This window comes from Parasteatoda tepidariorum, chromosome 7 (genome assembly GCF_982258835.1).
Source record: "Parasteatoda tepidariorum strain Cologne lab strain chromosome 7, Ptep-v5.0, whole genome shotgun sequence".
NCBI lineage: Eukaryota > Metazoa > Arthropoda > Arachnida > Araneae > Theridiidae > Parasteatoda > Parasteatoda tepidariorum.
This window is the reverse complement of record NC_141761.1, coordinates 62,500,660-62,517,785: the sequence shown is the minus strand read 5'-3', so window position 1 is coordinate 62,517,785 and position 17,126 is coordinate 62,500,660. Positions and strand designations below refer to the sequence as shown.

The 17,126-nt window shown below is 28.8% G+C and overlaps 1 protein-coding gene across 8 annotated transcripts in view; it reads left to right on the top strand.

The window, feature by feature from the left end:
* Positions 1-17,126, top strand: part of LOC107451567 (uncharacterized) — a 64,337-nt gene that overhangs the window by 15,930 nt on the left and 31,281 nt on the right. Inside the window, exon 1 of one of the 8 annotated variants that reach the window (XM_087167926.1) lies at positions 15,969-16,634. The exons of 6 other annotated variants lie outside the window; for them this stretch is intronic. In XM_087167926.1, coding sequence (XP_087024052.1) covers positions 16,453-16,634 — 182 coding nt within the window. In that variant the 5' untranslated portion in view covers positions 15,969-16,452. Of the gene's footprint in view, positions 1-15,968; positions 16,635-17,126 lie in introns of those variants that run through there. One more of the 8 variants, XM_087167928.1, reaches the window with a different exon arrangement.

Below are 17,126 nucleotides of genomic sequence, written 5' to 3'. Positions count from 1 at the left end.
TAGCAAAAACAAATTTTTTTTTTCAAAATTTGTTTCGTTTTTATCTACTGATATTCAAATATTATGTTCTTCGTAATATTTATTTATTTACATTTTTGATTCAAAACTAGAAATGAAATCGACATTTTCTAAATTAATCGTTTTACCCCAAAGTAAAGTCAAATTAAAAATAAATTAACTGTCGATTACGACCCTTTCAAATATTTCGTAACCATTGTTTTGGTGAGTTCCTTTTCAGAAAAAAAAAATTATTTGCTCCTTTTTTAAGCTTATATACTGTCCGTCCAAACTTTATCAGAAGCGTTTTTTTTTTTTTTTTTTTTTTTTTTAAACATAGAGGTTGTAGTTTAGAAGAAAGTAAACAAGGTTGTGATACAGTTTCGACTTATCACAGAACATGACTGTTTTGCTGCACATCTTCACCGCATTGCCTTGGTGTCTGATGCTCTTTCTGTTGTGACATTTTGCAAAGAATGGCTACCATATTCTCCAGTTTAGAGCACATTTAAGTTTAAGCTCTTTTTGGGGTTGAGATCTGGATATTTAGCGGTTCATTTTAAAGTGTTATTTTTAATCTGAAACCAATTTTTTGTATTGTTGCTCAAAAGAATCGGTGCATTTTCTTACTTGTGTTTCTAATTTTCTCCTGCTAGAAATAGAACAGTTAGTGTTTGACTTGCTAAGGCATTTTGTGAAGCTTGTAATTAAGTTAATTATTTTTAGAAAAAATTATTTTTAGTAAATATTTATTTCTTTTTTATTATTTTATTTAATAATAGTCGAAAAACTTTTGAGTTGTATACAATTTTTACATCATTAAGCATGTAATTTTACATGGTAAAATACAAAAGTTGGCAAAATCGGTCAAATATCTCTTGAGAAATCGATTTTAAAAATGCTACTTTCTTTTAAATTCCATTTCTCAGAAACTATTTGACCGATTTCGCTCAGATTTTGTATTTTGTCATGTTAAATGTCTGCACACATCGTTTTTTGATAAACATTTTTAAGTTCCCTTTTTGAGAACCTTCCAGCAGATACCAATCCGCCAACTCATCGCTTTTACGTAAAGCTTCAGATCTTTCCCTGGTATTCTTTTTGTCGTGAAATAGTTGACTACAGTCTTTTCTTTTGCGATAGTAAGATAATTACTGTCTCAACAAAACTGCTGTCCATTTCTTTTGAAGGAAGATAATATGAAAGTGAAAGTCAACTTCAGAACGCTAAATGATAATGAAGTGAAGATTACCTTTCAAATTAGCAAATTGTTCGATTTTGAAAAGTAACTAAACATGGCATTCTAAGAATTAACATCGATAATGATAAGGAAAAAATTAAGTAATTGCCCTTTTAAAAGCTGCAAAAGCGCACGTAATTTGCGCATGAATAAACTTTAACTCGTTCCTCTAAACTTTTCTACTTGATTTATAATTCTTATCTGGAAGTAGTTAATCCCTATCTGTAACCAATTTTTTTCACGCAAACAGAGGAAGGAAGCGGCAAAAAAAAAAGAAGTGCTCGTAAAATGCTATAAATGTGCAATTATCAGGAACGTCGGCCACCGTTAACTGTTCATTTTTATTATATGCAATTGAAAATTGTTTTGATGTTTCAAAAAAAAATTCTCTTAATCTCTAATTCCCATGTTTTCCTCGATTGTCTGTGATCTCTTTCGAATTCTCAATTTGTGTTCAACACAATTCTGTCTCAACTTCTACTAAAAGAATTCGCAAAATTTTATTTTAATATCAGTATATTTATATATTATATCGGATGTTTATGTCTATCGGTTTATATTGTAATACCCAAAAGACAAGATAATCCCTAGATATCCTTGTCATGCAGATATATCGCTCATGGGCTACAATTGTGGCCCAACTCAAAAAATCATGTTTGGAGATAAGTGGGTTTAAAGTTTTCATTGCAAAGGAAAATGCACAAGAAATGCTTTAGTTTGCTTAAGCGAAGATTACCTTCAAGTTGAATTATGAGTTGTGTTAGTATTGCTGCTGAAAAGAATGTGTATTTTCATATTTACACCTGTTCTTAGTCCAAAACGCTTGTTTTTTTAATTGTGCCACTATTGCAGCCCATGAGCGATTTATTAGAACAGGCTAGTAGGCTTGTCTTTCTCGTTTTACTCAAAAAATGCACCGCAATATTTTTTTATAATACCAAAACGACTATATAAACATTGTACTGTGTTTTCCATTCGATTGTACTACAGTAAAAAGACAACCCTTCTTTATTTTGAATAACATAATTTTTCATCCTATCCAGTATCATTGATGTCTTATTTTTGCCACCGAATTGGTCCTAAGAACCTTGTTTTCCTTCTCCGTTTTCCTTTATTTGCTGGTGGTGGTCAAATCAATAAGCTATTAACGAGAAGAATGATGAAGGGCGATCGCTTTGTTAGATCTAATATGAAAGTCTCTGGGCGTTGTCCTTAATTTTAGACATAAATAATTAAAGAATTGGAGTGAAAGGAGTTATCCTTCTGATAAATATTAGAAAAGGGATAAATGCGAGTCAATAAAAACCTCTGTATTGTGTAGATCCGAAATAGTAAATGGGACGTTTCAGTCGCATTTCTGTTTTTAAAATGATTATGCAGTGTAATTAAACATTTGCTCAAACTAATTGATTACTATTATTTCGCTTAAATTTAGCATTTTCAAAATGATGAATTTTATGTTGTACTTTTTTTCTCCTTTCTCTCTGTATAAAAATGATAGTCTTGTTTCTATATTCTCTAATTACTCGAGAAAGTACGCACCGAATTGGGTTGTGTTTATTTCTAAAGTTTGCAAATTTTTATGGGATGGTTTTTTAACATTCACCACTTTCAGGCGTCTTGTAGTTAGAACGCAATATCGAAAATATGACATTTTAATCATTATAAAAGCCTTGTGATAAATATTAGAATTTTTCCCTGTGATAAATATTAGAAGAGCGATATATATGATTCAATAAAAACCTTTGCATTGTGTTGATCCCAAATAGTAAATAGGACGCTTTATTCGCATTACTGTGTTTCAAATAATTATGCAATGTGGTTAAGCATTTGCTCTAACTAATTAATTGATTATTATAGTTTAATTTACTTCACTTAAATTTAGCATTTTCTAAATAAGAAATTTTATGTCCTACTTTTTTTCCCTGTCTTTGTGTTCTCTAATTACTCGAGATCGTGAGCACCTAAATGAATTATGTTTATTTCTACAGTTAGCAAATTTTTATGGGCTGGTTTATAAACATTCACCACTTTCAGGCATTTTGTAGTTTAAACGCAATATCGAAAATACGAAATTTTATTGTTACAGAATCACGATTATTCCATTTTATTCATTCTAAAATCCAAATTAATATTTTTAAAATTATCTTACTAGTAAATATAAACGAATACGAAAGCAATTTACCCATAAAATAATGATTATATAAAATTATTCATTATTTACACATATTTTATTTTTTAATTTTATTGCTAAAAAGTAGTAGGCGAATTTTTGACGGCATTGTTGTTTCTTCCCTTCTTCGTTTATTTACTTTGTATTTCTTTCTTGAAAGAATTATTCTATGTTTTTTTTTTTTTTTTTTTTTTTTTAAATTTTAGCAGCTTGTTTTGAAGTAATTGAGTTAATAAAATGCATTTTCTCAGAGAAAAGAGGGGTTATGAAAGATTATTACAAAACTTTTCGTTAAATTAGGACTAAGTTTTTTAACACTTAATTCTTTAATAATTTCGCCAGATCTTTTTAAATTTAAATCGGCTGCTCCTATTACATTTAAATATTCCTATTCATTTTAATTTATATAGTTAATTGTGTAATAAAATTTTTGTATTTCACAGCTTTTCAAAATCCTTAAAAAATTTTCTGAAATATTCTGGATATTACTCAATAGTTAACAGGAAAACTATATAATTTCGTAAAATCTACTCAGATTTTTTTCTCCCTCTTAATGTTGGCCTATGTAAATGGTGGTTACTTCCAATTTTTGACATATTTTTTCATTTTGGTAATGACTTACACTTTCTGATCATGGGCCATTCTTGAATCAAAATTTTTTTTGTAATAAGAGAACTTTCACAATCTATATACAGTCAAACCCCGCTATAGTGAACCTTCAAGGGACCGAAATTTCGGTTCACTATAACCGGGAGTTCACTATATCCGTTACGCAGGCAATTTCACTAATGGTTCCCAAACTCCTCCCTTTTATTACATTATATTCATATAAATGACTGAAAAATATTATGTAGTAGCAAAAAATGTGTTATTTTTCATCACTCTTCGTCTTGCGTACAAAAAAAAAATTTGTAATCTTTAGCTGATGAGCAATCTTCAACATCAGATATGGAAACACTTCCCGACTCTCAGATAATTTTTCCTGAATTTCTGTTATTCCGCTTTTTTAACCTGTCTAACCTGCCATTCGAGCACATTAAAGTAGTTTCTATAGATGGTTTTAAAAATCGGTATATGTATTTATTTTGAAGTAGAAATTTCAAAATTATTTGCAAAGAAAATGGGGGGAGGGGGAAATCAGTCGAACACAGAAAAAAGTTCATTATATCCAACTTCCTCACTTTTTTGGTTCACTATATCCACTAAAAATAGCATTCTACGTGTATAGCAAGGTACGGGACCGAGCATTTCGTTCACTATATCCGGGAGTTCACTATAAGCCGTATCCACTATAGCGGGGTTTGACTGTATTTTTTTATGAAAATTAGATAGGGTATTAAGGAAAACATCGATCGAAATTCCTGCTATTATGTTCTCCATTAGAGCAGCTTTTGACTGTTTTATATGACGTGGAGAAACAAACCGTTTTAAATCGCTTAATTTAACAATTATCTCGGGCTTCCGTTGATTGATTAAGTTGATTGGGATATAGTGTAATAAAAAATATATTATTAATATTTTAAGAAATGCTTTTAGCTCTCTACGCATGATTGAAGCACGTCAACGATTTGGCTATTCTTTAGAACCAATTTTTTGTTTAATTTGTAATCGCTGGCGTGTGTTTAAGGTTTAATGGAGCATTCATTTCCATCTCCTCACATACCGCGCACCGGCATTACGCAAACATTAGAATTAGTAACCATGACAAAATGGCACTCTCGATTTCCAGCAATTTTGCTGACCTTGGAAAATAAACTAACCGACTTTGTAAACAAAATCTTCTGTTTTGATCTAGAAAACAAAGATAAATGCTCTCAAACTCATCAACGTAGCTTATTAATTGCCAAGGAAATTTTTGAATCAACCAATACCCAGATGAAGTATTATATGAACCGGAATCTTATTAATATTATCTCTTATTAGTATTATACTAACGGGAATAAATTTATTTTTATTATTCAACGGCCAATTAATTGTAACAATTTTTATTTATTTTTACTTGCATCGTGGAATAAATTGAAACGATAGAAAACTGCTCAGTTTGTACTAATTCCCTTTAGGCGTAAAGTATATAGTTATTTTATTGTATTAAATTAGATTTATTTTGATTTTTAATAGGTGGTATATCCATTTCTTGGAAATCAAGTGCTAAGTATAAGCATAGCTTATGTACTAACTCTTATTTAAAATTCTTAAAACCATTAAAATTGTAATTAATAAGGAAATATAGATAAGTTAAAAAAAATATATCAAACAAACCAATATTATTACCATTTATAATACTTGTCGAGATATATGTTGACAAGCGAATGAATATTTTTCTCTCCACTTAATTATTTTATTATAATTGTTAAAAAAAAAAGATTTGATACAATCACTCGGATTTCTTTCATTATTTTTAGAACTGCATAGTAAATACAGCAGCTGCTGCTGATTATACAGTTGATAAAGTCTCTATAGGAGAACTTAAATGAGTATCTCACTTTCATTTTTTAAAACAGTGCGCAAAAAAATAAACGAAACACCCTGATTAACTTTTGACCAAATGATCTGATTTTCACGTTCTGGGACTCAATCCTATTGTTTTGAGGGGGTGACCTCATATATGCTAATTAATTAGTGCAAATGATATTTTAAGTTATGAAATCAGAGTCGAAAACGTGCTTTTCCTGAATAAACATAACATTTTTTTTTTTTTTTTTTTTTGAACGGATCATGATTTCTGGACCCCCAAAATTTAGGTGGTTGCCGCAATCTAGGAAATATGGTCCCAATTGTTTGGTCAGGAGAGCTGTTGGAAGTTTGGACCCCTTAATGTCTGCTTTACTTTTTCCTTATTTCAAGAGCTTTCTAAGTGAATCGAAATATTTTTGCTCACAATTATAAAATTTGCTTATCCTAAGACAATTCCACAGAAAAAATAATTATTTATTTATTAATTAGTAATAGTTAAAGAATTTAATTTTGTACTGCAAAACAGAAGTCAGTCGAATAGTTCCCAAAACTCGAATTTGAAGGGGGAAAAATGAGTTATTAAAAATTTGATTTCTCAGGATTCGACCGATTTCATTCAAATTTTGCCGAATAAAATTAAATTGATTAAAATGTGACCTATTTTGTATACCTTACATTTTAAAAATTTTTTGACCATTATTAAATAAAATGATAAATAATAACGTAAAAAATAATTTTTTGCATGGAATTATCTTTGAATAAACGAATTTCGTAGTTGTGTGCAAAAAGTAAAATTTACGTTAAGGGGTCCAAACCTTTGACCGTTCTCCAGGGACCATATTTACCAGATTGCGTATACCTCCTATAATTTAAAGATCATGAATCATAATCCGTCGAAAGAACGTATGTTTATTCACAGAAAGTAAATTTTTGTGTCTGATTTCGTAACTTGAAATATTGTCTGCACTAACTAATTAACATAATTGAGGTCACCCCCTCAAATCATTAAGGGTTAAGATTAAGTACTTTAATGTCAAGATTCGATCACTAGATAAAAGTTTTTGAGGGTGTTTCGTTAATTTTTTTTCCCACTGTATATTTCGAATAGAACTTTTTGTTTCTGTAGACATTAGACAGGGCAAAATTTAATATAAATAATATTTTTAAATACAAAATTCCCTAATAGATTTAAAAAAATATAAAAAAAATAAAACTTGTGAATTTGGTGCTGGTACCGGAAACAAATTTTCTTTTCTAAGAAAGCTAAACCTAGTTTTTCATTGTTTGAATTCAATTGTATATTTTATTTTATCATCGTAATAGGTAAGTTATTCATGGCTCATGGTTTCGTGAACGTGAACTCAAATGTTATATTTATACTTAAGGTAACGTGTCATTTTTTCTGTATTCTGACGTTGACTTATTCGAAGTATTCTTTAATTTAATTCTTTATTATTGATTCTTATTAATTGTGTTAATATTTGATTAAGTTTCTACCTAACCATATTAAGTTCAGTAGGTCATGTTTTTTTTATAATTGAAGTGTGAACTTTTCATTTAGTGTAGCATAGGAAGAAGTTGGCATTTATGATTTTTCAAGTTTTAATTTCCGTCTCATAGTTTTCTAAACTAATGAAATAAAAAATGTTATTTTAAAACTCTTTTAAAATTTAATTTTAAAATCGTTGAGTCAAGGGGCTACTATGAAGTATGGTTGCGTGTATATATATATATATATATATATATATATATATATATATATATATATATATATATATATATATATATATATATATATATATATATATATATATATATATATATATATATATATATATATATATATATATATATATATATATATATTATGAATGAAATGTTGAATTTGGGGTGATATTTTTATTTTAAATATATAATAATACACACCGAAGAGCCATGCTAATAACATGTAGGACCACCTTTAGCCCTCAAAACTGCTAGCACCCGCCGTGGCATTGATTCCACAAAGTGCTGATAGGTAGTCTGAGGTATCTGGTACCGCTCACCAACTGGTCCTGCAATTCCCTCACATTGCGAGGGGCGTGACAGCACGAATTTGGTTTTCCAAGTAGGACCATAAATGCTCTACTGGATTAAGGTCAAGTGAATTTGGGGGCCAAGACATGACTTGAAAGTCACTGGAATGTTCCTCAAACCAATCCATGACGATTCGACCCTTATGACATGGTGCATTATCCTGTTGGTAAGCACCATCCCCCTCAGGAAAAACTGTTGCCATGAATGGGTGAACCTGGTCTGCAACTTTGTTTAAGTAGCTTACAGACATCAGGGATTGTTCTGTGAGGATTATGGGTCCTAATGTGCCCCATGAAAACATTGTTCCTGGTCGAGAAACCATGAAAACCTGGGCGAGACCATTGCTATAGATGGAGGGTGGTCATAAAGTAATGGCTCTTCGGTGTATGTGTCAGACCTGAAATACGTAGGACGTATTACTTTCATTATTAACTATTTATTTTGTTTAAACCTTTATGATGCTTTAAAAGTCTACATTACGTAGTGTCTTAATTTTGTTGCTGCTTGTGTTATAAGTGTGAGACATGATAAGTGAAATGATTTTTGGCATTAGCCATTTTTTCAAAGCATTATTCGAATTTCGTTTAGTAACGTTTTCATCACATATAAAAATGTCACATATAAAAAAAATTTAACATTTTTTGTTAAAATTGTTTAGTACTCCCTCGAAGTATATGCGTATTTTCACGATTATGATTTCTAAAATGTCTTATAAATTATTTATTTGAAGAATTAATTTGTTTGAAAAATGTATTGTTTTTTTATTATTATTCTATTTATTTTTGTTTGTTTAAAAATATTAATTGTTAACTTATTTTAAATTTATATAATTCCAATTTTATATATAAATTTTTTTTTTATTCAGACTTTTATTAAAAGTGCTGGCATTTTAAAAAATACATTCTCTTAACTCAATGTTTACGCAAAATGAGATTATACGAAATATGTGAAGATGAACGCCCGTTCTCTACTTCACTCCAAAAAATTCACAGAATTCATAAAATCTTTGACATCCTGCACTTTGATTCTTTTAAAATTGATTCCAGAAGGGAAACGCTGATAAAAATAGGTATCAGTACAATAGTTCTCTTCTGTTTGTTATTTTTAGTTGTGATACTTGTGCAATATTATTATTTGCGACATTTTCGTCTCATAAAAATTTATCTGGCTTGCCACTAGTTTTGTGTGTGTGCTTGCATTTTTTTCCCCTTCCCTTTATTATTTTATTATAAGCACGCCTTCGAGGAATGCGCCAGTTTTTCGTGTGCACTCGTAAAATGTCAAAACAGGCTTTGGTTTGATGTTTTTGAAAGAATATATAACCAGAAATACAGTGGGTTTTACTTTCGACAAAGCTATTATGTTATTCTGATTGATGTATGTACTGAATATTTTATTTGTCTCTGCTTCTGTTTAGAATATTGAATTTACTTCCATTGTTTTGAACCTGCTTTTATGACAGTTTGTACCGTACCAGAACACTTGTTTCTTTTCATACTGCAACATTTTTTTCGATGTTAAAAATAGCAGCAGTGCTATAGTTAAAAAACTTGTTATGCCCTTAGTGGAAGTGTATTAACACTTTCATGCGGGGAAAAAAATTAAAATGGGAGAATAGTGTTATTTTAGGCTCAGTAAAGTCTATAAACTACATTAAAATTGTAGCACTAGTTGGAAACCTCCTTCGAAATTAATAAACTTGGTATATGCAGTATTCAGATCTGAGTAAATTTGCTATACAGTCAGAGGCGGATCCAGAAATTTTTCATGGGGGGGTCATAGACTCTGATCCCCCCCCCACAAAAAAATTTTATAAAAAAAAATTTTTTAAATATTTTTTTGCAAAATAAAAACTGGGATTTTTAATGCTACTCTTCTCATTTATTTTTTTTCATAATGAACAATACATAACTTTGACGAATTTCGTTTTAATCTTTTGGATTATGATTCTTGAAACAATGTAAAACATAATTAGATGGAAAAAATCGATTTTTCCGACCTACCTAGGTGTATATGCCCCCTTAAATAATTTTTAAAATATTTTATTTCATTTGTAAACTATTAAAAAAATTATTATTTTAATTTTATTTTTTAAATTGTTTTTTTGGGGGGAGGTCATGACCCCTATACCCCCCCCCCCGCTGTATCCGCCACTGTATACAGTGCAGCTCAATTTAAGGTGAATCTTCGGTTAATTAGACTGTGTTCCCCGCCACTTTTTAATAGTAATTAATGTTAAGAACAGCATTTAATGCGTATCATTCTGGTGTAAAGTTTTGTTCATCCCTATGCTAATTATGAAAATAGTACTATATTTCGATATCAAAAGAAATCGCGCAGTTTTGTGAAAATGAAAAGCATTTGTGACGTAATTACTAAAATATAACATTGCTTGGAGGATATGCAAAAAATCTAGAATAAGTCATTGACTCTATTAATTTTTATCGGGGGGGGGGGGGGGAATCCCTCCAAAGTGGCGTTTTTTTTTTTTTTTTTTGAAAAAGAAAGATAAAAACTTTTTGTTTTTTAATATTTTAGTAATTTGTCCAGCTTAAAGTTAAGACAATTCTTTTCTGTAAGACATTATGCATAGTTAAAGCTTTTTACTTTGAATTAAAACACTCAAACTGTGACTTTTATTTCTTTCCTTCTGATTACTAAAAGTTAGCAAATTACAAAAGAAAAAGATGACAGCAAATTATTTTCTTTCTTTACATCTTCAAACTCATACTATCTTATTAGCGTATAGGCCCTTCTTTGCTGAACCTGAAAAAGTTTAGCAATCTTAAATGCACATTTCTTTAAAAAATACAGTTTTAGAAATAATACCCATCCCCCCCCATTTATTTTGCGATGTATATTTTTAATCTTGAGTAAAATTTGCAAAACATTTTTATTGATAAATTAGATCGTCATTGACCTTTCAGATTGTTGTTGAAGGAAGTGACCCTCGTTTGGTGAGAAAGAACGAATGCCATCTTTAGATTGCATTTTTTGTGACCCTCAAAATACTGTAACTCTTATGCGGGTTAGAAATATGACTCATTGCTATTTTACGAACAAGTGCTTCTAGAAAATATCATCGTACAATTCAGACGGATGCTAATATTCTCAAATAATTTCGCGAGTTAAACAATTTTCGTTGTGATATAGATAAATTTATCGCAAATGAGTATCCCATGTTTTAGCAACATTGATGTATTTTTCATTGTGTCACGATGTATATTACTCAATTTCACCACCTAAAGCACTGTTTCTCCACCGTTAGGTCGCGAAGACAAATCTAGGGGGTCGCAAAATTTTCTCAATCTCAAAACTAGATGTTGAGAAATTACAGTACAAGTTATTTTTGTATTGCTGACTACGTTTTTCTGTGTTATCTATGTATAATTAATGGTGCGGGTGAACTTATTTTCTCATTGAAAGTTTTTTCTTATGTGGAATCATATTAGAAACCCATAAATTGTTTTCAAACGATTTCTGTATTCCGCCACCATAAATGGAAAGTCTTTCACATGAGTGACATGTTCCTGTGTTCACTTCGTCGTGAAAGACAAAACGTGCTTAGAGCGTGATATGTTAATTTATAATAAATAAGAGTTCTTACTTTCTCTTCAAAGAATCTCTCTTTATTTTATTATTTTGTTTAAACAATTTCGGACAAAGGGTCGCGATTAATTTATTTATTATTATTATATATATATTTTTTTTTACTTATAAGGGGGTCACAACAAGACTAAAAATTAGGTATATACCGAGTACCTTGTTATTAACCGGACTCAGCTGATCAAACCGGGCCAATTTTGTCTGGTATCCAGTACTGGATAATACTGGTGTATGTTCGGCACATTCAGGCTTACAGTAACCTTTAATAAGAATAGTTGTAGTTTCGGAAATCAGTTTATTCCCTCAGTTTCTAAATAATCAAGATGAAATAACTAATTTAAGCATGCCATATTTTACTTTAGAACAAAATTTTAATTTTTGGAAATCTTGGTAAAGTGGCTACTTTTTGAACAGCTTGTTTATGTGGATACCTTTGGGATTAAAAAAAAAATGCTTAGGAGAAGGATATGCAAATACTGAAGGATTGATTAACACAATTGGATTATAAATATTAAATTTTAAGTTTATATATATATATATATATATATATATATATATATATATATATATATATATATATATATATATATATATATATATATATATATATATATATATATATATATATATATATATATATATATATATATATATATATATATATATATATATATATATATATATATAATCAAATAAAAATGGTCTGTTTAATTTGTTTAAAAATTAACGTCTATGCTGACCTTGCATGTTTTAGCTCATTGTGTAGACGTTCAATTTAATGATATTTTAAAAACTGGTTCCTCTTCTATTTATTGTAATTCCATAAACTTAAGAGATTAGTTGCTATGAAGCTTTAACTATAAATTTTAAAAACATTTATTATCTTATTGTATTTAACATTTAAAGAGCTGTTTTGATATTAAGTTTAAAAATACTATTAATAGGAAATTATTTTGCGAACTTATTTTAATGTTCTTAAATAAATATTACATATTAAAAAATATATTATTATATAAAAAAAATTAAATTTCTTGAACTTTTCAAAAAATAAATTTTTTAGAAATTAAATTGCAATTGCTTTGTAATTAAATTCTCTAACAAAAGTTGGAGAGTTTAAATTCGTGCTGTATGCAAAATGCATCGTTTTCTATTTCCTTGAAAGAGGATTTTGTTAGCTCTCGAAAAATTAGAATTTGGTGCTTAAAAACTTGGATTTCTTTGAGGACTCTACTATTTTCAGGTTGTTGCTGTTGTGCTATGCTGTTTGTCAATACTAACAAGCCTGCTTTAAGGCAAAGGAATGCGCTTTTTCTTGTTTTCCAGTTGCGCCATCTATGGCCAAGAAATCGATTTCTGCTACACACATACGTCACTGCCCGTTTTACAGGGAAGACACATTCACACACCATCCATTTATCCGCAGATCGTAATTTTGACCTTAACCAGAGCAATCTCCGATCCAGTAGCCCCAGAAGTATTGATTTGTATGGGAACTTTGAGGACTTTGACCCCGACAGATTTCGCGTGCAACAGTCGTTATTGTGCATGCGGGGAATTTTCGGCCGGCGGGGATCGGGGCTATTTTCAGGTATAATAAAGATACAAAAATATCTAAAATATCCTACGAAAAACTCCATTATTTTCTGGTATAACAAAGATATAAAAATGATTTTAAAAAATTCTCTATCAAATAGTGATTTTACGAAATCCCCTCCCCTTCCCAAAAGAAATATTCAATTCTTATTTTAGTTTAACCGGTCATAGATTGCTTCTCTTATTTATTATTTCATTTAATTGTTAAGTTTTGCATTGAAGATGTAATAAATTTGACTAGATAAAAAAAAATATGCCCCACCAAAAAATATTTAAAAATTGTCCCATCTCTGTGTTAGAGTTATACAAAAAAAATATCTATAATATGTATATAAAGAAAAAGATCCCTTCCTTCTTACCCCAAAATGGCTATGGCAATTTGTCCCTTTTGCAACGCTTCTGGGGGCACCCCTACACTTGAGTTTTTTTTTTTTTTTTTAATTTTCGGCAAAATTTAAGTTTGTTTATTTCTAAAGGCTGGGTTTGATGACACATTTCGTTTGCGATTTTCTTGCATTTGTGCCTTCGATCTGCTATATCAGTTCTAAGAATTTATTCTTAGTTACAGCTATTTTGTTTGAACATAACATCTGTGGTTTCAGCTTTTATGCTAATGTATAAAATTATGCTAATGCAGAGTTATTCTAAAATAAAACGTTATGCTGTAAGTCGTTGACCTGTCTTTTTGTGTGTGATTTGATAGTAGTAAAAGTCACGAGTTAATTATAAAAACTATAATCATTAGGTAAAAATTATGTGTTGCATTTATTGATTTATGTTACAGGGTTAGCTTTTTGACATCAAAAACTGATTTTTGACAAGACGTGCATCAAAAACTGGTTGAGTAAAACAGTCGTAAACTGCCAAAAAAAATTTTTAAATAAATTAAATAAAAAATTAAGTGAATCTTAATCAAAACTAAGTGAAACATTAAAAAATATTATGCACTTAAGAATTTCTTAAACACTTTTGTAGAGAGCCTTATGAAATAATGTAAAAATTGATACTTTCTAATTTTCAAAATATGTTAGATGTTTTTATTTCTTTTTCTTTTTTAAAAAAAGAAGTTAAATGCAGTTGAAATAAATTATAAAGTTGTTTGAACTTGGTCATAAAACGTTTGTAAAAGGTAAAATAAATAATAATAAAAAAATTTCGAATTTTTTGGTACATCGCATGAATTTAAAAAAATTAATAAATAAGCTACATCAAATTAAAGGCTTAAAAAATGATATTTATGCTTCTGAAAAAGAAAAGAAAAAAAAATAACAAATTTAAAAGTCTAAAAATTCTGACGTTCTTTTTTTTACTCGTTAAAAGATTTTTTAATCTTGGAGTAATTGTGAGTAAAAAATTATTGTTTGTCAATATAAAAATTGACTGTTATGTAATTATCGTCTTAGTTATTTTAAGCAAATCATTTTTCTCTGAAATGAATAAATTTTAATTTTGTATCTTAATTTTTTAAGCAAATAGTTTAAAATCAAATTAGATTTTATTTTTAAAAAACGAAAGAAAAAAAATTTCTCACAAAGAAGGGAATTAGTAAATATCGTGAATAGCAATATGGTTGCCTTATTTTTAAAATTGCCGGTGTATCTAACTTCCGTTAAATATTAACTTCTTGTAAGTAAGTTATTAAGAATTAGTTAAAATATAATTAATGTGTGCACGACGCGAAATTCCTTTTAATTCGGTTTATAATGTGTTTTAACTAGAATCGAGTCGATTTCAGGATTTTCTGGAATCCGGTGAAAAAGAATCGATAATATCCTGGAATGCGAAGATAAATAAAAGTAGAAAGGAATGAAGAATGAGATTAAAAGTCGGTAATTTGTTTTGCGAACACTTATGCGTAACCTGGGGAAAATTAAAGATGGGATTTGTTAATTTTTATTTCTATAAAAAAAGTCCCTTTTTCTAATCTATTTTAATAATGAATTTCATATCTTTGATCATTTAAACCCTTTTAATTTGTATTAATTAATAAAATTTTATTCTTTCCTTTAATTCAAGTGCTTGAAAAAAATTATATTTCAATTGATTTTGTGAAAAATACATTTCGAACAATTGAAAAGTGTTAAAAAAAATTTATACATATTAATGCATGTACTAATGCCCATAAAAAACACCTAGTTTTAAATAAAATCTTAAGAAAATAAGACTTTTTTTTTTACTGAGCTTGAATTTCATGTACAAATTAATGTTGAATTCAGGTTTGCCAATGCTAATTTTAATTATAATATATTTTATTATAATTAATTAAGTAGTTCTTTTTTATAACGAAGCGTACTTATTGTTTGAGAAAAATTCTTTTGAGTAGTTCTGTCTAAATTTAAAAAAAAATAGAAATACAAAATTTTTTTTCAAAAAACAAATGAGATTATATATTTTTTCAAGCAGTATATTTAAAATTTATTGTGTACTAAAATTTCTTTTTGATCATTTATCGTATTATTATCACACACAAAAAAAAGACCGCCATCAAAATAAGGGTTACGATAATAATTGTGGATATAATTGAGTCACAAAGATAAAAATTTCGCGCTATGAAATTATTACTAGCACTTTGATCTTTTTCTAAAACATAGCTATTGGTTTATATGGTAGCTCGTTTTTTTTTTTCCGTCATAAAATATTACGTGATAAAATCCGCTGTCTACAATCTTCTTATCTTTAAATACATAACAAGACCACAAAAATATTTTATTTGTGACATCATTTTTCAATTATTTTCGAAATATTAAACTAATCTCATTAAAATGATTGTTTTTATTTTTTCAACACATAGAAATTCCATCATTTTTATCTAACAATGTGATTTGCTTTAGTATCAGATAGCTGCTACATCATTGTAAGCAAAAATTGAATGACGTAAAACGTTTGAATATAATGATAGCTCACCTGTTTTACTAACAATGATCTTTTATTTGCTCTGCTGGATTTGGCGTGAAAATGACTCTTTTCACTGAAATTTGGCGTCCTTTATCATATTGATCGGAAGAAATTGTCGATTTCGAAAACAGCAGCCCTAGAAGTTTTTCATCCCGAAGGTTTGAATGAGAGTGTGTTTGTGTTGAGGGGCATTTAACGTTATTGACCAATTCTGGAAAACGTTTGAGAAACGTTTAATTCATGTTAAATTATAACATTTGGATGTTTCATTTTTCTATTCTGGCTAGAACGAAGGCGTAGAAGAGTTTTTCTAAACAACTGCCTTAATTCCTAGTTTTTTGTGTTTGCCGCAAAGATTTTTTTATCCACGGTGGAGTCCCCGAATAAGCTAGATGTTCAAGTCAAGCAGTATAAAAAGATGAAGAAACGTAAAGAGCTGGATGCTCTTGTTTCTAATGGGAAACTTACCCATAAAAGAATAAATTGCATCAAAAATGGTTCAGGTTCATGTTCAGCTCATGAGCTACTGCGACATGATACCGATTCATCGGACATGGAGGATTTCTCCATACTGCAGCCCCGGCGAAAGGGTCGGAAAAAGTAAGGTTTTGGTTTTGTTTTGGAATTGGTTAGACATGATAGTTTCTTTACCGCTATGGAAAAATATATACGTCGGGATTTTTACATCTATTTTTCTTTATTAAAATTATAATATCTATTTTAATTTGATATCCTTATTTAAAATTTTTATATTCGGAAATTACTGATTTATTTTATTTAGAAATCAATAAAATAAAAATTGATCTCATAGCTATTTATTACTGATAATTTACTAAAGTTAGGTTTTGTTTTGGTATTTGATATGCATGACAGTAACTATTAATATGAGTTTGTACCAAATATAAAAAAAATTATGTCTTTTTTTTTTTTTTCATCTTTATTTTGTTTATTTTGAGTTATGTTTTTTTTTTTTTTTTTTCATTTTAAATATTTTTTAATTTTATTTAAAATGGCTATTATGAGAAATTATTGATTTATTTTGAACAAAAAACAGTAAAATTATATTTTTTAACATTGATAAACAACTTTTTA